The sequence below is a fragment of the Zonotrichia albicollis genome, chromosome 22 (assembly GCF_047830755.1).
Source record: "Zonotrichia albicollis isolate bZonAlb1 chromosome 22, bZonAlb1.hap1, whole genome shotgun sequence".
NCBI classification, from domain to species: domain Eukaryota; kingdom Metazoa; phylum Chordata; class Aves; order Passeriformes; family Passerellidae; genus Zonotrichia; species Zonotrichia albicollis.
In genome coordinates this window covers 8,409,644-8,433,309 of record NC_133840.1, presented here as the reverse complement: position 1 = coordinate 8,433,309, position 23,666 = coordinate 8,409,644, and the positions used below count along the sequence as shown (strand labels likewise).

The 23,666-nt window shown below is 46.8% G+C and overlaps 1 protein-coding gene across 5 annotated transcripts in view; it reads right to left on the bottom strand.

Moving 5' to 3' along the window:
• Nucleotides 1–2,063: 2,063 nt before the first annotated feature.
• Nucleotides 2,064–23,666, bottom strand: part of GTF2IRD1 (GTF2I repeat domain containing 1) — a 70,287-nt gene continuing 48,684 nt past the window's right edge. For 3 of the 5 annotated variants that reach the window (XM_074556812.1, XM_074556809.1, XM_074556808.1), the window contains 10 exons: nt 22,731–22,796; nt 21,692–21,775; nt 16,690–16,873; nt 16,555–16,583; nt 10,509–10,556; nt 6,509–6,586; nt 4,326–4,518; nt 3,854–3,891; nt 3,021–3,157; nt 2,064–2,317 (listed from right to left, as the gene is read on the bottom strand). In XM_074556812.1, the coding sequence (XP_074412913.1) occupies nt 2,243–2,317; nt 3,021–3,157; nt 3,854–3,891; nt 4,326–4,518; nt 6,509–6,586; nt 10,509–10,556; nt 16,555–16,583; nt 16,690–16,873; nt 21,692–21,775; nt 22,731–22,796 (932 nt within the window). In that variant the 3' untranslated portion in view covers nt 2,064–2,242. The remainder of the gene's footprint in view (nt 2,318–3,020; nt 3,158–3,853; nt 3,892–4,325; nt 4,519–6,508; nt 6,587–10,508; nt 10,557–16,554; nt 16,584–16,689; nt 16,874–21,691; nt 21,776–22,730; nt 22,797–23,666) is intronic. The other 2 variants (XM_074556811.1, XM_074556810.1) reach the window with 2 other exon arrangements.

The window sequence follows — 23,666 nt, the reverse complement described above, 5'->3', positions numbered from 1 at the left end:
TGGCAGAGCCTCCAGCAGCAGCCCCAAACATCCCTGTCATTGCTAAAGCATGCCAACACCTTCAGTGTTATGGCATTGCTAAACCATGTTACGGCATCTGACTTTTATGTCCTTAACACAAAAAAATAAAATATAATAATAAGTGTGGCCTCTTATGGGACATCTACTTGGTGGGGTATAACCTGCAAATAAGCCCCTTTCAGACATTTGGGAAAATGAAATGAGTTTTTATCTCTGAATCACGTTTCCTAACTGGAGATGCCCCAGGTTTGAGTATCAGGCAGAAACAAGAAAGTCTCAGATTTTGATGCAACTACTCAGATGTTAAACTGTATTTCTAACTGGGGTCACTGATACAGACTTCACCACTTTTGTGCCATATCCTACATTTACTTGGGATTTTGTTATCTCATGTGATCATTTACATCTAACTCCAGAACAAACTCAAGTCCAGATCCAGGAAACTGCAGCTGCCTTAAAACAAATCTACCCCCCATCAAATAACACTTCCATGCCTGCCCAAAGCCTTCTCCTGGCCTGAAGAGACACAGACTCAAACAGAGCGAACACATGTAAAACAAACAGAGCAGCAGATTCCACTCAGACAAACTGCCAGGAGTGATTTTGACCCTCTGTCTGCCACCATCCACCCACCAGGAGCCCACAGCTGCTGCTGCTGGTGGGGCAGCTTTGCTGTGACAAGCCTGTGGTGACCCATCCTGGAGGGACACTCAGCAATGGGCACCTCACAGTGAGGCCTCATATCATATTTATAATGACTCCAAAGCCCCAGGGTTTTTGCTTCACTGGTGGTTCAGGCTGGGCTGCATTTACCTGCACACGAGCCAGGATGTTTCTTCTTCTTCTTCTTGGTTTCTCACACTGACATTCCCACAGTGTCTCACCATTGCAGGGCTCTCAGCAGGCACAAAACACAAGTTAAACACATGCAGGGGGAAGTAACAGCTTTTGCTTCTGCAAACTCCAGGAATGGAATGGAAATATAAGGGCAGGAAAGTCAAATTATATCCCTCTATTTATTGATTTGTTTATTATTTGGGGGAAGGTGGTCCAGGGTACATGGAGGAGTCTGGACCACCCCTGCATGCACTCAGCATTGCCACCAGCAGTGATCCAGTGTTGTGGAGCATCAGTGTGATCAGAACAGAAGGCTCAGGGGGACCTTCTTACTTAAAACCACCTGAAATGTTGTACCCAGGCAGGCAGTGGTCTCTTCTCACAGGTAACAAGTGATACAACAAGAGGAAATGGCCTCAAGTTTTCCCAGGGGATGTTTAGATTCAGTATTAGGGAAAATGTCTTTGACAAAAGGGAGGTGAGACATTGAAATAAACTGTCCAGGAAAGTGCAAGCATCACCATCATCCTGCCACCATTCAAGAAATACAGGGATGTGGTCCTCAGGCATATGGTTTAGTGGAGAATATAGCAGTGCTGGGTTCATGGTTGGACTCAATCTTACAGATGTTTCCCAAATTAAACAATTCCACTATTCTGTTGTGGAACTTACCTTCCCCAAAAGGCATCAAAGCCTCCCATAACATCATAGAATGATAATCATAAAACCATAAATTATAAAGGACTTCAGTGGCTGAAAGTTTTGCCTGGTTCAAATGCCAGTTAAATGCACACCATCCAATGTTCCTGGGCCTTTCCAAGTCTGGCAGACTTGACACAGGAGGGCTTGGGGGGTTCTCACCTCTTTGGGGGGCTGAAACCTCCTTCCCCCTTAATCCAAATGCACTTGGGCTTCAGAGGAACTCATGGGTGCAGGTGACTGATGCTTGGGAGGGCTGGCTCCCTCCTGTCACCACTGCAGTTTGGTACCACTCCTCTGGCAGCTCTGTACATGAATTTTTACACCTTTGAGCTAAATTAAATGAAGCATTAAAACATTTCAGACCTCTTGGCTTCAGGCACTGATGACACTAAGGATTCACTGAGCTGCCAAAGCCCAACAGGGCAAGTCCAAGGGGTGCCCTTCTGCCCCTATCCTTACCTATAAATGTTATTTATCAATAAGATATGCAATAAAATAAGTACTTTTAAGAGCAAGGCAACACTTTTTATTTTTATTTAAAAAGGCCTTGATGGCAGGAATATAGTGTAAAAATCATTGGAAAAACTAAAAGGCATCGATACATATTGGAATATACACTTTTTACATAAATTACATTTATTTATTTTTTCTTTCATTTGAGGTTCTTATTTGATATTGAGGTCTAATAGTTAATAGGTCCTGGGATCTGGACGTTTAGACCACCATAGTCTAACATGTACATGTTCATGGGCCATTGCTGAAAGAGAGGGAGAGAAAAAAAAGGCAAAAGTCTCCGTTAGGACACAACACAAAACCATGCAAACATCAAATCTCTGACACGTTCCAACAACTGGCTGTTGCACCCACTTTCCAAGTAAGAGAAAAGAACCAACCCCAAACCAAAACACCACTAGCAAACTTGACAAAAACCCTTGAAAGATTTTATTTCTCTTGTGCATTTTTGGGGAATTTTATTTGGTATCATCTGCAACGGAAGTCAAGGAGCGCAGCTATATGCATCTCCCTGAGTTTATCTCCTATTTTTCCTGGTTTGTGGCATTCTAGAACTGCTCCCAGAACTGAGCTAGAGGTACACCCAGGCACAGACCCAAGGCGATGTCACCAGCACTCGTGTTTGAGCCCCGGGGATGGAGGGATTTGCCTGAGCCTGTCTCAGATGCAGCACCCACCAAAGCTGAGGCACACACTGCAGCAATGCAGGAGAGCCCCTGGGGGTGTCAGGCTCGCTCTGCTGACCTCCCCCAGACAAACCCTGCAGAACAAGGCAGCCCCACAGGTGTGTCTCCTGCTTTGCCAAACCTGCTCATGCCATTTTACAGCACACTTTAGAGGGTTTGTCAGGTGCAGGGGGGGCGGTGACAGCTTGAGCAGAACAGAGCAGCATCCTGAAGCAGAAAGATAGGTAGGCAGTAACCCCCCTAATATCTGGAAGGCTTTACCACAAGCGAGATCTGATTTGTTGATGATGTAGACTCCATATTGGAAGAAGAGGAAGAGGAAGAAGAGGAAGAGGAAGATACCGAGTTCCCTTCGGAGATCCTCTTCCGCTTCCGTTTGGGAACACTGATGTCTTTGTCTGCAAGGAGAGAGGGAAGGCATGAGGTGTCCAAGCCCTGAGAGTGGTCCCTAAATGTGGGGGCTCATTTTGCCACTGTGACCTTGCCCTCCACAGAGCGTCCCCAGCTGTGCTGCCACTGGTGGCACAGGCTTGGCCTCCATGAGGGGCACAGAGCTGCCAGCTTTGCTCACGCTCTGGCATGCTCTGCCTTGCCACATCTCCCTTCTTTATCCATCCACCTCTTTCCATTGTAGTTATCTCTAGGACTGCTAATTCTGACACATTTGATTAAAACTGTCTGAGATTTATCAGGATGATGGGACAGAGAGAGAAACACATTCCCCATGATGACAGAAAACTTTGTTGCCTTAGAAATTCAACTGCTAAATGATGGCTCAATTAAGGGCTTTAACCAGGGAATAAATTGCTCATGGTGAGTAAATTGCTAATGGGAGAGGGATAATCACATCCTCCAGAACAAGCTGAAAGTTTGAGCCAAACAGCCCAGTCTTCCCACAGCTCACAGAAGTGGAACCCTCCAAGAGGACAGTTTACTCTGGAACCGATGCTGAGCCTAACTTTTTTTGTAAGTAGGATTTTCCCCCCATCCTGCCCTGGGGATGTGGGAGGTTCAAACACCTCCTCACAACTCCCATCCATTTTCTCTCCCACAGTGCCAGGAAAGCCACAGTTATGTCCTATCCCCTCCCTTACCTGTTTGTTTGGCCTCGGTGCAGATTTCAGCAAATGGCCTGTGGAAGAGACAAGGTGTGAGTCAGTGGTTTCACCCTGTGTGCCTGCCTGTGTGGGACACAGCCCAGACCCTGACCCTGAGCTGACTCCTCCAACACCCCCTTGTGTGGAGAGGGGACTTGGAACATCCTGGAGAGAAGCAACCTGAAAGAGCTCAGCTGGATCTCTGAGTTATCAGCCCCCATGCACCTTCCCAGCATCACCATCCCAAATCACAGTAGAAAGAGGGGACAAATTGGCCCTGCAACCCTTCAGTGTGCCCATCCATGGGCAGGCACCTCCCTGCAGCACGGACAGTGGATGCCAGGGATGGAGCAGGTCCATGTGGTGGCTCTGGTGGCCTCAGGGTGAGCTGCTCTGCTTATGGCTGAAGGAGCAAGGGCAACACTTAACAAATAGAAGCATCCCCCACCACAAAGCTGGGAAAACTTACTGGAGCTGGTTTATAATCACTATTCGGATGCTCTCCCGTGCCTTCAGGATCTTCTCCAGCCGGTGAATGTCGTAGGTGTTGGGATTTCTGAACGGGATGTCGTCCGGCAGCCCCGTAACCTCCACAGAGTCAGGACTGTCCCTGATGAGTTTATAGGGCACCATGACAGGCCTGTTCAAGCCCAGAGCCTCTCCTGTAAGGGCAGAACAGAGGACAGCACAACAGCTTTACCCTGCAGTGTCGGAACCCAGGACATCCCTCTGGCTGCCCTGGACGGCTCCAGCCCCTGCCAGGGGGCTCAGAGACCTTGACACGCAGCCAAACACACCTGTGCCTTTGATTTTAACCCATGGAAACAATTACCAACCTTATATGAAGATTTACAAGCCACAAGAGTTTGAATAGAGTGTAGTTAATTGATCACAGAGTGAAAAGCAGAATTTTGGGTTTTTAGAATGGGGGTTCAGAAGCCAAGACAGAGGAATCTGGGTGTGCCTTGTCCTTCTTTCTTCTTCTTAGCCTCCATCTTCTGCTGTGATGGTGGCACTTCTGGATTAGTTTAGAGTAGAGACAGACTGTCTAACATAGGTGATAGGTATTGGAAAATTATTGTAAATAAAGTACAGGTAGTTTTTAGTATAAAAAGATAACACTGCCCTGAGGGTGTCAGTGTGCCACGGACCGACTTGCTAGACAGATCTCAGCAGGTCAGAAAAAGAATGTAATAGATAACAGAAAATAAACAACCTTGAGAACCAGAACCAAGGAATCCTGACTCCTTCTTTGATTTTGGGGTTGGGAAAAAGAGACTTTCTGACACCTTGGGGTCATCTCGAGCACAGAAACCCCGAGACTGCAGGGCTCCAGAACCAACAAACAGAAGGACCAAGAGCCCTGGGGGACATTGGGATGCCATGGCTGCTGTGGTGCCCAACCTTTACTGCAGCCACATCCCACCCATTTTACATGTACCTGCCCAATTTATTGTCTGCTCTGTTAGTCTCCATTTAGAATTCTGCCAGGAGCCTCAGGTGAGTTCAGAACACACACACTGCCACACTTGCCCAAGCCCATGGCTGGACCAGCAGCAGCAGCAGCATGCAAGACAGCCCAGGACAGAGGGGAAATGGAAGAGATTTGCCCATTTCCTCTTGTCTCTGTACATCAGCAGGTCTGGGGGTCACTGGGGTGGAGATCAAAGCCATCCTCATCATCACAGCACATCATCACATCACTCCTGCCCATTTCTCGAATCAATTTATCTCTTTAGCCTCCACATCCTATGGCAGTGATACACCTCAGTTTAATTCCTTGCTGCATTAAAAGTCTAGGTTTACTTCCTTGTGTACAAGTAAACCTGCTGCTCACCTCTCTGGGTACCCCTTCATTTCCTGCTCACTGGGGAGCAGAGAACACCCCTCACTCCTGTGCTGTTCTGACTGGAAGAGCATGGTCCCACCTTGCATCTCTGCAGCCCCAAAACCTGAAGCTGTTAGGGCTGCACAGCCACATTTCTGACTTTCCTCCCACAGAGTTTGTCCCATCAAAGGCTGACATCAGACTGAACCAATCCTGCTGCTGTGCTGCATTTTGCCATAACCCCTTTCCCTCTCCAAGGACGAGCTGTCAACAAGAAGATAATGGTCCCACCTGCCAAGAGTGAGACACAGGGACCAACCCCCTGAACCTGACCATGAACTTAAGCTTCTTTGACCAATTTTCAAGCCCATTCCTCCTAGGAATCCCACTAATTCTCATCTCAATAACATTCCCAGCTCTCCTACTACCACCCCTAGACAATTCCAAATTACTAACCAACTCTCAACCCTCCAGCTATGGTTTATCAATCTAGTTACAAAACAACTAATAACACCCCTAGACAAAAAAGGACACAAATGAGCCCTAATTTTAACATCCCTCATAATCTTCCTCCTACTCATTAACCTTCTAGGACTGCTGCCCTACACATTTACCCCAACCACCCAACTATCCATAAACTTAGCCCCAGCCTTCCCCCTGTCCCTGGGGACAGGCTGTAACATGGAGCAGCAGGACAATATCTGTGCTGCAGCAGCTGCCATGGGCTTGGGCTATAAATAGAGGCCTTTGTGGAAATAATTTTAACTGTGGCTGCTCTCAGCAGAACCAGCCTCACCCTGAGATGCCTACAAGCAGAGACTCACCGTATTTTTCATTGAAAAGCTCCTTCACTTGCTCTCGCAGAATCACCTTCTCTCCAAGCCTGTTGGCATCATCCTCATCTGCAAAAGCAAGAAAGAACAGGGCTCAACTTCACTTGTTTCCTTCTGAGGCCCTGGAAAACCAATCTCACTGACACAGTGCAGGACAGCATCCCTGTCCCCCTGGGCCTGGGGACACTTCAGAGGTGCTGCTCTGTGCTTGCATCCTGCCACACCTTTCAGAGCTGGGCAAAGCAGCTCTAAAATGCTACCAGGTCCCCTTTTGCCATGTGCTGCCACAGCTAAAAGCATTTTATATCCAATTTGCAGGGCTGTAAATGAGTAGGAAAAATGCAAAGCAGTGAAGGCTCAAGCCCTCAGTGCCATGAATGCTCCCACAAGGGACATCAAGGAATGAGAGAGCACTTTTTTGGCTAAGCTCCTAAGTGAAGTACTGTTTTATAACATGCTATATAATCAGCTTGGCTTTCCTAGCTTTTTAAATTATCCTCATTGTGCCAAACAGCTTCTCTTCCATTCTCTCATGTCAAACAATGTGCCTAAGTCAGCAGATTTTTACACTCAGCTGTTTAGCATCCTCAGGAGGCTCCAGGACAAATGACTGGGGTCATTACCTCAACCTCTGACCTCGGGTCCAATGACCCTAAAACCCTACCCTGTCCCTTTAATGCCTTTTTTTCCCCAGAGGTATAAAGCACCAAGTGAACACACCTTATCTGCCTCTTGCTGTGCTCACCCCAGCAAGCTGGGATGCACAAGGCAGGACCAGCTCAGGAATGGACTCCCCACTTTGTCTCCTCCCAAAGATCCTCCCTGCACCCAAGGCAGGCACTGTCCCCCAGGCTGGAAGCCACTGGGTGAAAATCATGGAACCACTGCATGGTTTGGGTTAAAAAGGACCCTCTAGGACCATCCAGTTCCAAGTTCCTGCCATGGCCAGACACAGCAAGGTGTGCTCTGTGCAAGTGCTGGCTCAGGTGATGGTGGAGGGTGGCTCAAAAGGGTAGAAAGAGGTGCTGGGAGGTGCTGCCCAAATCCCATCTTTAGTATTGGCATCCTCAGGTGTCTCAAACAACATTTATTCAGTCTTTTTGTTAATGCTTTGAGCCAAGAGGTTTGAACCAGCCCTCAGGACATTTTGGGGGCAGAGGCTGCATTGTTCAGGCCCTTGTTCAAAGTCCCTTTCCAGCTCTCCTGGAGCCTCTTTAGGCACTGGAAGGGGCTCTAAGAATCTAGATTAAACTCTAGCTACTCCCTCTAAAGCCTTTTCTTCTCCAGGTGAACACTTCCAGCTGTCCCAGCCTGGCTCCAGAGCAGGAGTCTCCAGCTCTTGGGTGACTTTGTGGCCTCCTCTGGACTCATTCCAGCAGGTTCAGCTCTTTCTTGTGCTGGAGGCCTCAGCCAGATGCAGTGCTTCAGGTGGGGCCTACAAGAGCTATTCACAGTGGGCTTTCACAGCATCATGGTGATCCCTGCAAACCTTGGCATGAGGATCAAGGCATCCTCTGCTCCCAGTCTGCAGCTATTCAGTTTCATTTTGAGCAATTACATGATTATGATTTTTTATTATTTTGAGCATTCATATGATTTTTGTTTTGGTTTCAAGCAAACACATGGCTGGAAGTTTAGTTTTAAATGCAAGGTGAAAATCCACTGCAAGTCGCCTGCATGGGACTGATGTCAGTGCAGAAAGAGCCCATCCCACATCTCAGCCACTCTGCTGCTGTGGAGAGAAGCTGGCAACCTCAAACCTCTGCACCCTGCTACTGCAGGGTACAGCCTCAAAAAAGCCTCTTCTCCACATGGAAAACAATTGCTTTGCCTGGATATTACACATACACACACAAAATAAAAAATAAAATAAAATAAAAAAAAAAACAAACCAAAAAACCAAAACTAAAACCAAAAAACCCAAAAACAAAACCAAAAACAACCCAAGAACTTTCTGCAAAGAGAGCTCAGGGGCGCTTCAAATCTGGAAATGGCAACAAAGCAGCTTGAATGGCATGGAGCAAAACATAAATACAACAGATGGAGATTTCTAAGTGATGCCTTGCAGTGCCACTCTGGAGGCCATGGAGCACCAGAGGGGACAGCCCTGAGGGCTCCCTCTGTGACTTCCTTGTCATCACTGCTCAGTTACTGGGCTGTACATACGTACCCGTATGGATGTGTAGATGGTAGCAGACAAAGACACACCAAAATTCAGTGTTCTCACTCATTTAATTCTCTGGGACTGAAAAATGCAGCAGGTCTTTCCTTTCTGCTCCTGCCCCAAGTGACCCAAGTGCAAGAAAAAAAGATCCCAAGGGATTTTGTTTTTTCCACCTTGAGGTGAACATTACTCCCAAATTCCCATTCAAGGACACAAGTAAATGTCATGAAAATCCTGGAACTGAGCATGCATAACAGTGAAGCCAAAGAGGAGCCCCTGGCCAGTGGCACTGCTCCCCAGGGACTTGCCCCTCTGTGCCCAGGCAAGAGGGATCTCCATCTCCCTTTGACTTTGCCCATGTGGGTTTGGAATCAATCAACTCAGGGAGTAAACTGAAGGAAGAAGTAAATCAAGGAAGCCACTAATGCTTCTGAAATGTGCTGAGTCCTTCCCATAAAGCAGGTTTATCCATGCTGCTGCCCTCAGGTCTGTGTTATCTTTTTTTTTATTAATTAAAATAGTAGCTAGTTGATTTTTTTTTTCCCAATTCTACTTGCCTGAAGTCAGCACCTCTGCACTCCACAGGAATTTACATACAAGTGGTCACATTTTTAAAGCACCACTTACTTTTTTTTCTATAGGACTTGTCAGAGCTGAACATTTCTTTGAGAGACACCAAGCTACTTTTAGTAATTATAAAAACTGAGGTTTAAGTGTCTGCTGTTGGGCAATAGAATCCAAACCACTGCTTATTTCTTCTAGTGACTCAAAAAAACCCACACAAAACCAAATCCAAGCTATCCCATGGATAAATAATGGTTCTGTCTGTGTTCATGATGTCATGTGCAGAACCTGGATCTCAGCAGTGAAGCCACAGCAGAGTTGGGCAGGGTACCCAATGGAGCTTTCTTCCTTTCCATGCCCTCAAACACTGCTCAGGGGGATACCTGTCCTCTGCTCAGCCACAGCTCATGGAGTAACAGCCTCCTGTTACCCAAAGACTTGTCCTGAAGCCTGTTTCACCAGCAAAACTGTCACTGCCCAACACATCTCACTGAAAATATGGCTCAGATCCTTTCTGCAGCCAATGCAAGACTCAGCAAAGAGATGCTCAGCTGGCAGGCTGAGGGCAGGCTCCTTACAGCAGCCTGCCCTGAATCCTAAGAGGAGTCTTTCCCCTCCCAGCTTCCATGGCTGCAGTTCAGTTATACCCGTGTGCAAATCCAGAATACACGTGCTGACTTTCCTGAGGCTATTCTGCAGTAACTCAGGTTTAGATGCAGTTTGAATGAGCTTAACATATGTATGTTTTCAAAGCAGAGCTATAACTCGTGGCAGCAGCAATTAACACTCAGACCCCCAGCCAACATCCCAGCTGGATCTGCTGCAGCTGTGCCATGCCCAGGTCAGCTCTTCCTCACTCCTCTACATCAGTCTGTCTTACATTCCTGGAGCCTTCACCAGCCCTGACCCAGAGTCTGTGTTAAAGCAAAGCAAAAACAACCCCAACCCAAGCTCTCCTTATGAATGGCAAGCGGATTTGTAAGAAATTAATTGCTGGGACATGTGGATGAGGATGAGAAGAACGTGGCAGGTTGGTTTGGCTGGAGTGATGGCAGCGATGCTCAGGGACTACAGCAGCAGTGCTTAGAAATGCAGAAAGGATTAATAGCAACAATAAAACAGTGTATCATTCACTTCTGCACACCACAGAAAAAACAATACCTGAAATTTGGGGGGTTTAGACATTTTCATTCCCATATTAAAACACAAGTAAGAGCATTTCTTGTCTGCTACCATCTACGATGCACCAACTGAGCTACGTACCATTGAGAGCAGCATAGGCTTTTTCCAAAGATGTTATCCGTCTAGGGGCTACAGCACAAGGTAATGGGAGACAAAAAACAAAAAAAGAGAAAGAAAAAGAGATCCATGAGTGCTGCAGCTTGGTTTCTTGGTCACAAACAAAAGCAAAACCCAGGATTAAAGTTCCTCTGGCCCCTTGGCACAGTTTAGGTAGCTAATAACTGCCTGGTACGTTATTTACTGGTGAGCTGGGCTCTCCACCTCATACCAGGACCTGCTTTGCTGGAATGTGCTTAAGCCTGCAAGCATCCCTTTGGCTCTCCTGAGCAGCTCAAGGTCCACATGTGCATAAGGATGCATGGCAGCATCTATGGCATGTGCCAGAGCAGCAGCTGCCTTGCACAGCTGTTCCAGTGCCAGAGAAGAAAAAAAAAAATCTCAGGTTAAAGCAGATGAAAAGCAAACAGGGAGATCATGACAGTTCTGCATCAATAGGAGAAATGGGAGAGAAAGGAATCCCTAAGGAGAGGCTGGTGCTTGCCACTGACTCCAAAGTGATCAGTGACATAAAAAGAAATTAACTTCCTCTGGAAAACCAGCCAGGGAAGGGACTATGGCCTGGATTTGCATGATGGGCAAAAGGAGGAATGAGGTGGCTCACCCAGACACAGGGAGAGCTGTGGGGAGGTCAGGGCTGCAGCACCAGGGCAAGGAAGGGGCTCACAGGGGAGGCTCTTGATGCCAAACTGCATGAGCTGACACCAGCAAACAGAAGGGCACTTGGGAGACGTGTCCAAATCTCCTAAGCAGAGGCATAAGCAATGTGAGGTAGCTCCAAGTACCTAGCTCAAAGTACGTGTTCCCCATTTCAAGCAGGCTCAGGAGAGCAGCCACTGCAGCACAGAGCTCTGCTGGTCCCTGCAGGGGGAGGAGAGCCCTTCAGTTCAGCAGCTCAGAGGAACAGAAAAAACCTGTGGCTCTGCCCAGGGCAGCTGCAGGTACTGAGATCTGGGTGCAGACCCACAGGAGCTGGGGCTCTTCACCCCTGAGCTGCAGGAAGACAAATTCTGCCAAAAGCAGCTGCAGCAGTGCCACTCACTGCCATGCTGCAGGATCTGCCCCAAAATAAGAAATGATCTCTGCAGCTTGGTGCCCTAAATCTCTGGTGACACCCTGTGGGCAGCACCCGCTGCACTAAATGTGTGGGAATGCACAAAATTAGAGGGAAAATTAGAGAGTTTTAGGGAAAGCTGCAAAAGGCAGGCCTCAGATAGAGCAGAACTGTGAGAAGGGCTAAACAGCAGCCATGAGATTGGTCAGCAGAAAAATTATTTAAACTGTAGAAAAAGCAAGGGCAAATAGAACAATGGCCTGTGTACTAACACTTGTCTGAATAGCTCTCTAAGCTGCAGAAAGTTTATCTAGCAAGATACTAGGAAGGTTAAAGCTTAATAATGGAGCTCTGTGCGTTGTGTTTTAAGGCTTACAAGCAGGTATTGTATCTGAAATAAGCAAGCATTGTTTAACCAAAGGTACGTGTGCTTATAGTGGTTGGATAGAACTACTGTCAATGTGCTTTTGCTTTGTGTGATTGGTCAAGAAACTTATAAAGTGAGTTGTAACATTGAGTTCTTGGTCTGCTGCCTGGATTGTGAGCTGCTGGCACCTTCCCATTGCCATAACCATGGAATGAGACTGATGCTGACAAATAAACAGCTCGAGGTGCTTTCCACAGCAGCCCCGTCTTGTCTGTAAATAACCCCCAGCTGGTGTCACTTATGCAGAGGGGAGGAGATGCAGATGGGCCATGCTGGTGCTGGGAAAGCCAAGCTGGAGTCCAAGAGTCCAAGCCAAGAGGGAGCAAGGTCCTGGCATGGCTTCTGTGAAGGTGAAATGCAGGCAGGAGCACGGGCAGGCTGCAGGCAGCAAGGGAGAGAGAGAACATATGGCAGGATCTTTCCAGTATGGCTCAGAACTGGTTGAGAAAAGGCAGCATGGCATTTCCTCTGCTTGGCAGCAACTCAAAGGCTTTTGCAGCATTTCAAGGTGCTGTCATGAAATTACCTTAAGAAAGGTAATTCAAGTTTCTTGTCCTGCTAACTCAAAGGTGGCATTTAGCCCTGAACCATAGGAAGCATCCCACCAGGTTCAGGGCAACTGTCCTGCAGGGATGGAGTGCACCCCAATGTGCCAGGGTGAAATGGCAGCCATCTGACCCTGAAAAATGAGGGGGGCTGGGGTCTCAAGGACACAACAGGATGTGAGGGAGGTGGAGGGCAGGACAAGGAAAGAGCAGAGTGAACACAAGGCCTTGGATGAGCTGAGCAATGGTGCTGCCCTCTGGACAGCGAGGATGCCACACACAGAGGCAAATGGGAAAAGGAGAGCAAAGCTAGGGAAAGAAAAAGGTGACTGGAATCACAAACATGCTTATAAACAGGCTTTGAAGCTCCACAGCTATTCACACCTGCTTGAATTTTAACCCTCATAATTATCCATATATAAAAATATATATTTTTATACACAAACACACACATATATTCAACCTGCCTTAATTTTCACCTTAGCCTAGAAACAGTGACCAGTTGAACACTCAAAAATAATCACCCCAGGCCTGGCTGGTGGGTTAAAAAGGGTTGGGGGGTGAAGGGAGATGGATATGGACTTTGAAAAGCAACCTGGTGATGGAGCAAGATGTGCTCAGCCCTCATCACAGCTTTCCTCTTTTCTATTTTTCTTGCTAGGAGTTTCCAATGCGAGGCACATCTCATCAAAGTCTTGAGGAGGATTGTGCTCTTGTGATTAAAAAAAGAAATAAATATATATATATATATATATATAAAGGATGCCTGGATGTGTGGGTTTTTAAATTAAATAACACTGCCTGCCCTACTTTATTAATTGGAGTATGGAAAATAATCTATCATGATGGTAGGGAGCTTGGGGAATAGGACAGATGGAGCTGGTCTACATTTCCAATCAAAGCACATTAAAATTAACATACAGAAAGATTTTTTTGTGTGTGTATGTGTGTGTGTGTGCTAGATTACTTATGCTTGATAGTATTTTTCAAAGGCTCATATTAAAGCCAGTTTTGTATCTGTGCCTCAGGAAAGAAAAAAACAAAAGGATGAGCGTAGTGTTTATAGCACTAGAGCTTCACCCCTGCTCACTCACTCCTGTTTCATGCTGAAAGATCATGCTGCTTTCAAAAAGGGGTTTTGAAAGTCTCTTTTGCAGAGCAGAGCCCAGCAGTGTGGAGAAGAGGCACTGGGAATCAAAAGGAAAACCTCTGGATGCCAGGAGGGTTTGTGCCCCTGGGCTGCAGGCCCTGGGGAAGCCATGCAGGTGAAGGGCTGGCACTGGTGGCCTCAGGGCCATTGTCCCATCTTTGAGAGGCTGCAAACCCGCACTGCTGAAGGGCTTTTTTCCAAAAACGAGCCTCATTCCCTGTAAAATCCACCTCCTTCTGCAAACAGCATCCCTGCAGGCACACAGCCCCCAGCTGCTTCTGCACTAGAACTCCCCCATCTCCCATTCAAGGAAAAATACCAACATACAAATTACACATTATCTTGAGAAAAAGGCACATGAGGTGCTTAGATTGTATTGAAATTCTTTAACCTGTTTCTGTTACACTTAAAAAATGGGTGTCCCCAAAAGAAAGAGATCTGTGGTCCTGCAGTTACCAGGAATGCTCTTTGCAATTGTGCTGGTTTTGCAGCCCAGCAATGCAGGAGATGCACAGCTTTAAAACATATTAAAACCCATAAAAGTTTAACTTAAAAGGTTAAAGGTTTAACCTAGAGGCAACTAAAATCACTCCACAGTGATTTTATTTTAAAATTACATTACATTTCCCTTTTTCCTAAATATATGTACACTTCACGTAATTTTTTAGCCAAAATTATCCACAAAACCCATTAGCTCTCCTCACATTTATGATGTTACCTCCTGAGCTTTCCAGCTGTTAGAGACCTGTGCAATGCCGTCCCTGGGAGTAACTACTGCTTTCATTTTAACCCTCCTCTGTGAAATAAAAGTGATTTTCATTGACTTTATTTTAATGCCAAGCATGCTGCTGCTCTTCATTTTACATTACAGGGCTTCACTACACAACACTGAAGACTCTTTAATTTAAATTTTTAGTGACCTATGGCTAGTAGGAAATCATTCATTTTGTTAAGGCAGATGAAAAGCAATCAAAGCCAAGGTAGTGACTGCATCACTGTACTGCCACCAACCACTTTGGTGTAGTGGGGTGGAAAATCAAACAATGGGTTAATTGTTGCCTGTGGGGATTAGGGAGGGGCAAAATACAATCAGCTCTTTTCTGGAAGAAACATTCCAGTTGTAATCTGACTACTAAAAAATACTTATGAGTCCTGAAACTGTCTCTGAAGATTTGGCAAATATGGGAAATCGTCTATAACAAATTAAGATGTTAAGTAAGAAAAAACCCTCACCTGTATCTGCTCTTATTTAAAACCTCAGTGGGAGGAGAGGGAGTGAAGCACCCAGCCTGGCAGGGATGCTGTGACCTGCTGAGCCCACTTGGGTGCAGAAATACACACAAAATTTGTGTTTGGGTTTGTGCTGGAAGGCTGGTCTGTGAGGGGACCATTCAGCTGGAGGAGGAGGGAAAAAATATTGTGCATTGAAAAGAAAATAAATTTCCTCTCCATCTCTTTTTCTCAGGCTGTGTCTCCCAGCCAGATAGCAGCCTGAAGTATTTCCCTTCTGATGTGCTCCCTTGTTAATAGTGTGATTTGTGTCAGATCAACATCTCTTAATAGAATTTTACTGTTTAAAGCAGAGGAATGGAAAAACAAGACATGGCTGGAGGAATGCACATACAGCCATGGAATTCTGTGGAAAACCAGAGCTCTGCAAATCTTGTGCTTCAGTGAGGGCTCATTTTAGGTCCAGCTGATGTGAACTGGCACATTTGGACTAAAAGATACAAGTCTAAGGCCAAGTTCCACAGAGGTCTTGGGAGACCTTGCTGTCCTTGGCTGGGCCCTAAACAGGAACACAGAATTGAACACATGGACCATGCCTGAATCTCCTAGAACTGAACACATGGATCATGCCTGAATTTCCTAGAAGTGAACAAACATGGACCATGCCTGAATCTCCTAGAATTGAACACATGGACCATGCCTGAAGCTTCCTAGAAGTGAACACATGGACCATGCCTGAATTTTACTGACAGCTCACCTTTTGTTAGAGCTCTAACACCTTTCTGCTATTCCCAATAAGGGCATATAAATGTTTTCCTGTCTGTCATATTTGCCTTTCCTAAATTGTGCCATTGCCATGGAGGCTGGCCAAGGAAATGGGAAGCCATGAATAAAGATGACAAGGTTCTTTGCACCCATCTGTGCTCTTCCAACAGTTGTAATTACAGACATTTAAAATCAAGACAGGTTTTTACCCACATTTCTGACAGCAACTCTCTTTCCTTTGCAGCCAAGAAATGAGAGACAGCTACTGCAGGGACTGACAGTGAAGGACATGGCTCTGGGATGATGGTTTGAGCAGCTGGGTATGGAGTGCACCCTGGACACCCTGTCCTCTCCTCTGCCATGCTATATCATGCTATATCCCTGCTGTATCTGCCTGTGGAATGTTCAGGAGCTGGAGTGGACCTTCACCTCCATGCTACTGCAGCCCAGCATGGATCCTTGTGGTTTATCAAAACCTTCCCTCTCCACCCAACCCACCAGCTCGTTACAACACTGATTTATTTAAAGAAAACACTTAAGGAACTGGGTGCTTTCCTAAATACAGAAAACAGATCCTTGCCCTAGATTAGCTCTTGGAAAATGCCATCATTTCAGGGCAATAGCAGCAGTACTGATGGGTGCTGCTGAGGCCAACTGTCTCAGGCAACAAATGCACCCAACAACAACAAAACCAAAGTGGGAAAGCCCAGGAAAGTGAAGTAGAACAACCTTCCTCCAGCGGATAAAATTATTGCTTGCCATCCACAGTTTACAACTCCCTGAGCACCACTTAACACCTAGTCAATGCATTGCTTAGGCAAAATAGTATCATCTCTTACCAGGTTTGGGGATGAGTCCTTGAAAGGGCCTGTGAAAAAGAAGGAAAAAAAGGAGATTTAAAATGAAATAGTACCAAGAAGCAAGCATGCCTCCTCTCCCCCTCTCTGCTCCACAGGATGGCTGACACCTCTCACCTTGTCACAGTGAACTTGATTTTATCAGCAACAGCCAGGATCCTCTCCAGGTTCTGGGAGCCAAAGGTGCAGGGCTTCCTGAAGGGGATCCCAGGAGGCAGTCCCTCTATGATCACCGACCCTGGGTTGCTCTTAATGCGTTTGTAGGGCACTTGCACAGGGTATTTAATCCCCAAGGCCTCACCTAGGAGAGAAGTGAGTGGTAACTGAGTAGTGAGAATGCCAGGGATGCCATTTCTGCTGCATCTCTGGCTTTACCAGAGCCCTACCAAGGCACAGCACAGTGTGAGCAGGCTGCTAAGGCACCAGGTCAGCATTAAATCAAGGACCAGCATTTTCAGGCTGCCTCCATGATGGCAGTGGAGGGGTCCAAACACAGGCACAGAGCTCATGGGGCTGTGGAGATAAACTGTCCTGCATCATGGTGCCCATGCACTGCAGTGGGAGGGATGGGAAGCAGCTGCTCTTTGTTTTCAGATGTTATTTGGAGATAACTCCACAGCTGTGATCCCTCTCTTAGACCTGGCTGTGGGATTGAGGTTACATATTTCCTTGCAAGAACCTGGACAAGTCTTACCCCTGCTGGAACTTCAGTACATTGGTGACATCAATGTGTGGGGCAACAGAGCAAAAGGTTTTGAGAAAGGGGAAAAAGTAACCCAAGTCCTCCTGAAGGCCAGCTTTGCCATAAAGCAAACTAAGATCAAGGGACCTGCCTAGGAAATTCAGTTTGTAGGAGCAAAATGGCAAGATGGATGTTGTCAGATTCCAATGGATTTGGTCAACAAAACAGCTCTGTCCTCAGCAAAAAGGAAACAGGCTTTCCTTAGGTGCTGTTGGGTTTTGGAGGATACATATTGCAGATTACAGTCAGATTGTAAACCTTCTCTATCACATGGCATGGAAGAAGAACAATTTTAGGTGGGGTCCTGAGCAACAACACGTTTTTGAACAAATAACAGGAGATTGTTCATGCAGTAGCCCTTGGTCAATCAGGACAGGACAGGATGCAAAGGATGTGCTCTGCACCACAGCTGGGGAGAATGGTCCTTCCTGGAGCCTCTGGCAGAAGGTACCTGGAGAGATTCCAGAACAACCCCAGGGCTCTGGAGCTGGGAATATGAAATATCTGAGGCCAGCTACACACAACTGAAAAAGAGACACTGCCTGCTTATGAAGGGGTTTGAGCTGCCTCAGAAGTGACTGGCACCACAGCAGAGCTGCTTTTGGCACCTCAGCTACCAGTGCTGGGCTGGGTGCTCAAAGGGAAAGGCCCTGCAGCACACACTGATGCTACAGGGACTGTGTGGATAGCACTGATCACACAGAGAGCTTGAACAGGAAATCCCAACCACCCTGGGATCCTGGGAGTCACCATGGACTGGCCTGATGGTGAAAATTTTCAACTGTTGTCATCATCTGTGACGGTGTTCACAAGGGTCTCAGGTTGAGGGAAGAGACAAGGATCTGACTCCATGTTTCAGAAGGCTGATTTATTATTTTATGATATATATTGCATTAAAACGATATTAAAAAAATAGAAGAAAAGGTTTCATCACAAGGCTAGCTAAGCATAGAATAGAAAGGAATGATAACAAAAGCTTCTGTCTCAGAGAGTCAAAGCCAGGTGACTGTGATTGGCATTAATTAGAAACAAGCACATGAGACCAATCACAGATGCACCTGTTGCATTCCACAGCAGCAGATAACCATTGTTTACATTTTGTTCCTGAGGCCTCTCAGCTTCTCAGGAGGAAAAATCCTAAAGAAAGGATTTTTCATAAAAAGATGTCTACGACAATCATCAGTGAATAGAAGGTGCTGAGGAGGCCCCACCATACAACCAGATACCAGAAAATGAAAAGCAATCCACTCTCTCCACTGACACTTCTCGTCATGTTGTAGGGACTCAGAGAAAATGGAAAGCTGCCATATGGAGTCACATGGTGTGGAGTCACATGGTGAGTCACAGAAGCTGTCAAGGAACACTGTGGATCAAGTCAGGTTGCTGACTGAGCTGAAAGTTGTCCAGCTGCCTCTAGATAGTGCTGAGCAAGAGGAACGGCAGTGCTCTACCTCTGCACTGACACATGGATGGCAGCAAATGCTCTGGGGGGGTGCCTGGAATGGAAAATAACCAGTGGGCAGTACAGAGGGAAACCCACCTGGGCTGCTGAAGTGTGACAAGACATTACTGCCCAGCTAGAGAAGTCAGCTGTAAAACCTGTCATTTTAGATACAGAAATACAGGAGTCAGGCTACTGAGGAGTATCACAACAATGGGCAGGTGGATTGGGCTGCCAAGGGTAAAGTATTTCTGGCAGATCTGGCCTGGCAACATAAGGGTGAATTATTTCTAGCTCAGTGACACCTGACACCTCAGGTCATCAAGGAAAAGCTGCAGCACACAGATGATTTCGTGATGGAGGTGTGGACTCAACCATGGTCACCATCTGCCAGTTATCCAAGAATGTGAAACATGAGCTGAGATCAAAGCAAGCCAAGTGGGTAAAGCCCCTGTGGGGGGCAGTGGTCTAAATATAATCATGGGGAACCTGCCAGATTGATTGCATCACGCTGCCTGAACCTGCCAAGGCAAGCACTGCGTGCTCACAGTGCTAGAAGGCACCAGTGGATGCTTGAGGACCTACCCTGGGCCTCACACCACATCCTGTGCCTTGAAAAGCAGGTCTTGTGGCAACAGGGCACACTGAAAGAATTGGGCTGGGCAATGGGACTAATTTCAAAAATATCCTCATTGATACCTGGGCCAGAAAGCTTGGGATTGGGTGGGTGTATCACACTGCCTATTGCGGCAGCAGCTCTCTGGCCACAGAGAGAAACAGATAATCTCCCAGGCATAGTGCTGGGAAAGGCTGTGAAATGATCAGAGAAAAGAGTGAGAAACAATTCCTAACTTGCTACACCTGTTGTTGTGAACATGTGGAATGTGTTAAGGAAATTTGTTCACCAAAGGGTGGGTTCTTAATTAGCCAGTGGTGATGGTGTTTGGATTGGACCAATAAGGTCCAGCTGTATTGTAACTGTCTATAAATGAGTAATGGGTTTCTTAATAAAGGTTATTATTCAGCCTTCTGAAATAGATGGAGTCTATGCCAATTATTACCCAGCCAATAAGATAAGCTTGCTTGCTAAGATACCTGATCGCAGATCAGAGAATTGAGATCTAGATCTGAAAAGATCTTTGAGATAATCAAGTCCAACCTATGACCTAACACCACCTTATCAACTACACCATGGCACTAAGGGCCACATCCAATCTTTTTTTAAACACATCCAGGAATGGTGACTCCACCACCTTCCTGGGCAGCTCATTCCAATGCCCAATCACTCTTTCTGTGAAGAATTTTTTCCTAATGTCCAGCCTAAACTTCCTCTGGTGAAGCTTAAGACTGTGTCCTCTCATTCCGTCAGTAGCCTGGGAGAAGAGACCAACCCCACCTGGCTGCACCCTCCTGGTCAGGGGTTGTAGAGAGTGATGGAGTTTTCCCTGAGCCTCCTCTTCTCCAGGCTAAACAACCCCAGCTCACTCAGCCTCTCCTCACAGGGATTGTGTTTTTGACCCTTCACCAGCCTTATTGCCCTTCTCTGGATGGATTCAAGCATCTCAATCTCCTGCCTGGGGGACCCAGAATGGGACACAACACTCAAGGTGTGGCCTAACCAGTGCTGAAAACATGCAGCAGCCTCTGGGAAAACAGAATGGTACAATGCACTGTTAAAATTGACACTGACAGCAATGCCTGGGGAAACCTTCAAACATTGGGATCTACATTTAGCAAAGGCCACCTGGTTAGTTAATACCAATCAGGCTGGGCCTGCCCAATCAAAACCTCCATGTGTTGTAGAAGAGGATGAAGTCCCCATGGTGCATACAGAAAATGTTGGGGAAGACAGTTTGGATTAGTCCTGCCTCAAGCAAAGGTAAACCTATCCATAGGATTGTATTTGCCCAAGGACCTGTGTGGACTTGGTGGGTGATGCAGAGGGGCAGGAAAACGTGATATGTCCCTTCAGGGAATTTGATTTTCGGGTGAGAGCAGTTTGTAATGTTGAACTGTATAACATGTAATGTTGAACTTTATAATACTGGTTGCTGAGTAACACTGCAGCCCTGTGGAAGACCTCTAGGATGGATAGAACCCATAATCATGGACTAAATTAACTCAACAAACATCTTGGCGGGATGGCAGTGACTATAGAAATTATATCTGTCCTTGTGGATATACACACACAAATACGTATATATAGTTGGAAAGTGTAGAATTTTGGCATGACGTAAGTGGTATAGAATGAGGGGTTCTGGCCAGGACAGGGTTAATTTTTGCAGTAGCCAGAAGAGGGCAAGGATAGGAGCTAGAGCTTATTTTCCGTCACCTCACATCATTTTCCAGGAACGAGGGAAGGGGTCCCTTCTAGTCAAGTAAGAGTGGCAGGGGGAGTGGTCAGGTAGTGCTGGTTCCCTCTTGTTACTGATATTGTTGCTGTTACTGTTTGTTTTCTTATTCCATGACTGTTTCCAGTAAACTCATATCTCAATAGGTGATTTTTACCCTCTGTGCCTCCAAGTCTCCTCTCCAACCCACAGCAAGGGAAGGGAGAGGTGGAAGCACAAGAGAATGAGCAGTGCATGCTCTGCAATGCTTCAGTGGGAACACTAAGCTGGGGTATAACATTCCTAAACCTCACCATGGGGAAAATAGCATTTCCTTCTCTAGGCACAGGAGGAGAAGCATTTTCCTGTCCCCCAGTGCTCCCCATGGCCTGTTCCTATTTCCTTCCCAACCTCCCACAGCTCCTGCAGCAAACAGGGCCAAATCTCAGACCTGCCATTCCCTCCTGGCCCTCCTAAGTACCAGCAGCTCAAGGGGGAGATGAGAAAAAGTACCTGACAAGAAGGAATCAGGGGCACAGGAGAGAGATAAAGAGCAAAAAATTAGGAGGGAGTAAGGGGGGGAATAAAACAAGCCTGGATTCTCACCATATTTCTTATTGAACAGGTCCTGGACTTGTTCCCGCAGTGTATTAGCAATGTCTATTCTGGAAAGCCTGGCATCATAATTTTCTGTAAAATAAAGAAACAATTATAGATTTCTGCTGGTATATTAAAAGGCACTCTATGACTTTTAAGTAATGCCATTTTCTAATTATAGGAAAGCCCTTATCTTGCAATTAGCTAATCTGTGGAGTGGGTCATTCAAAGTCCTTAAAAATAATCTAAACAGAAATATGTTGGGTTATTTTTCCCTTGCCTGTTTGCTAAGAATAAAAGCCACGTGAAATCGAAGATTCAGTTGTGATAATTACTGGCATTAAAATATAACACACTCCAAAGCCTCTCAGAGAAACCAAAGGCTTTGAAAAAGCTCTCCATCCTTGTGCAAACCCTCACAGGCCCCTAGAGCCCAAGGAGAGATGCCTGAGCAAGGCAGCACTTGCCTGTCCAGCCCACAGGCTTCTCCCCACCACTCTGTCCCCCAGGGGAGCCACCATGCTGCTGCCAGCTAAACTCGAGTGGCTTTTATACAAACATCACACAGGTGGAAAAAGCCCCAGAAAAGGCAAACCCCTAGGCCTGGAAACTTAATTATGCATCTCACAAGGTCAGACAGGGAGATAAGCCAAGCTGGTTAATTAGGGCACCACGCAGAGCGCTTCAAACCTCTCCTTAGACCTGTGGGACTGCCTGTCCTGGCTGTTCATCTTGTGTTGTAGTTTCCTGTGGTCAGGACAGGGTTAATTTTTGCAGTAGCCAGGAGAGGGCAAGGCTAGGACCTAGAGCTTATTCTGAATCATGTCACATCATTTTCCAGGAATGAGGGAAGGAGTCCTTTCTGGTCAAGTAAGTGTGGCCATCCTCTCATCCCACCTCCTTCTCTCCTCCTTCCCAGCCTCCTCTTGCTCCTCTGCCAACCCCCCGAGCCCCAACACCTGCAGCCCTCCCTTCCCACATGTGTCCCATGCACCCCCAGAGCAGGCAGGGGCTGTTCCTCAGCCCCCACGTGTCTGCAGCCCCACACCTTGGAATCCCTGTCTCTTCACAGCGTCCTCCAGCAGCGCCTCGCTCGAGTCCCTCTCGTCGGCAGCTGAGACAGGGGACACAAGAGGAGTTAGGAATCACAGCTCTGCCAAGGGGGACGCATGGGAGGGGGTTTCCAGCCAAAAAACAAGGTGGGGAACGTTATGATGCTTGTATCCCCATTCATGTGTTCTGTATATGCTGGATATTATGTTCTGTGCCTTCAGGAGTGGCTCTGAAGAGTGAAAGTTTTGTTTGGGTTTCTTATCAGCGTGGTGGGACACAGAGACAGGGCAGTACATGGGTGCTGCTTTTGCTTTTCACTTTGCTCTCTCGCTCTTGCCTCTGCTTGCTCTTGCTTCTGCTCATTACTTAGTTTAGCTAAACAGTCCAAATTTTCCCTGGACTGTTTCTCCTTTCCTTTTTGTAACCAACTCGAGCCTGCTCTGAACTGGGCCCTGGGAACACCGAGAGTTTGCACCTTCTGGCTGCAGCAGCTGCCCCAGCACAGGAGGGACTGAGAACAGAGCAACCACCCCCAAGAGAGACTTTCTGAATTTGTCATCTTTTTCAGAGCGGTGTCATCTGGCATTGTTCATTTTGTGTGCTGGAGGTGCTGTGCCTGTTAAATAAACAGGTTCTTTCCACTTCTCTCTGAGGAATTCTTCCTGAACTGGTTGGGGGAAGGGGCAGTGTGGGTTTCCTTTCTGGAGGGGCCCCTTTGGAGATTCTCTGCCAAATTTGCCCTAAACCAGCACAAAATTTGGCACCCAACGTGGGGCGCGAGAGAGAGTGGAAAAACCCTGTTTTGAGTGCATTTTGGTTGCCATTACTCTGTGCTTGTATAAAGCAGTTAATAGCCATGCTTTTTGAATTCATAATGTCTACTGGGGTGAAGGCTTGCATGCATTTCTGGTCCCTAGGGTTTTCTGAGATC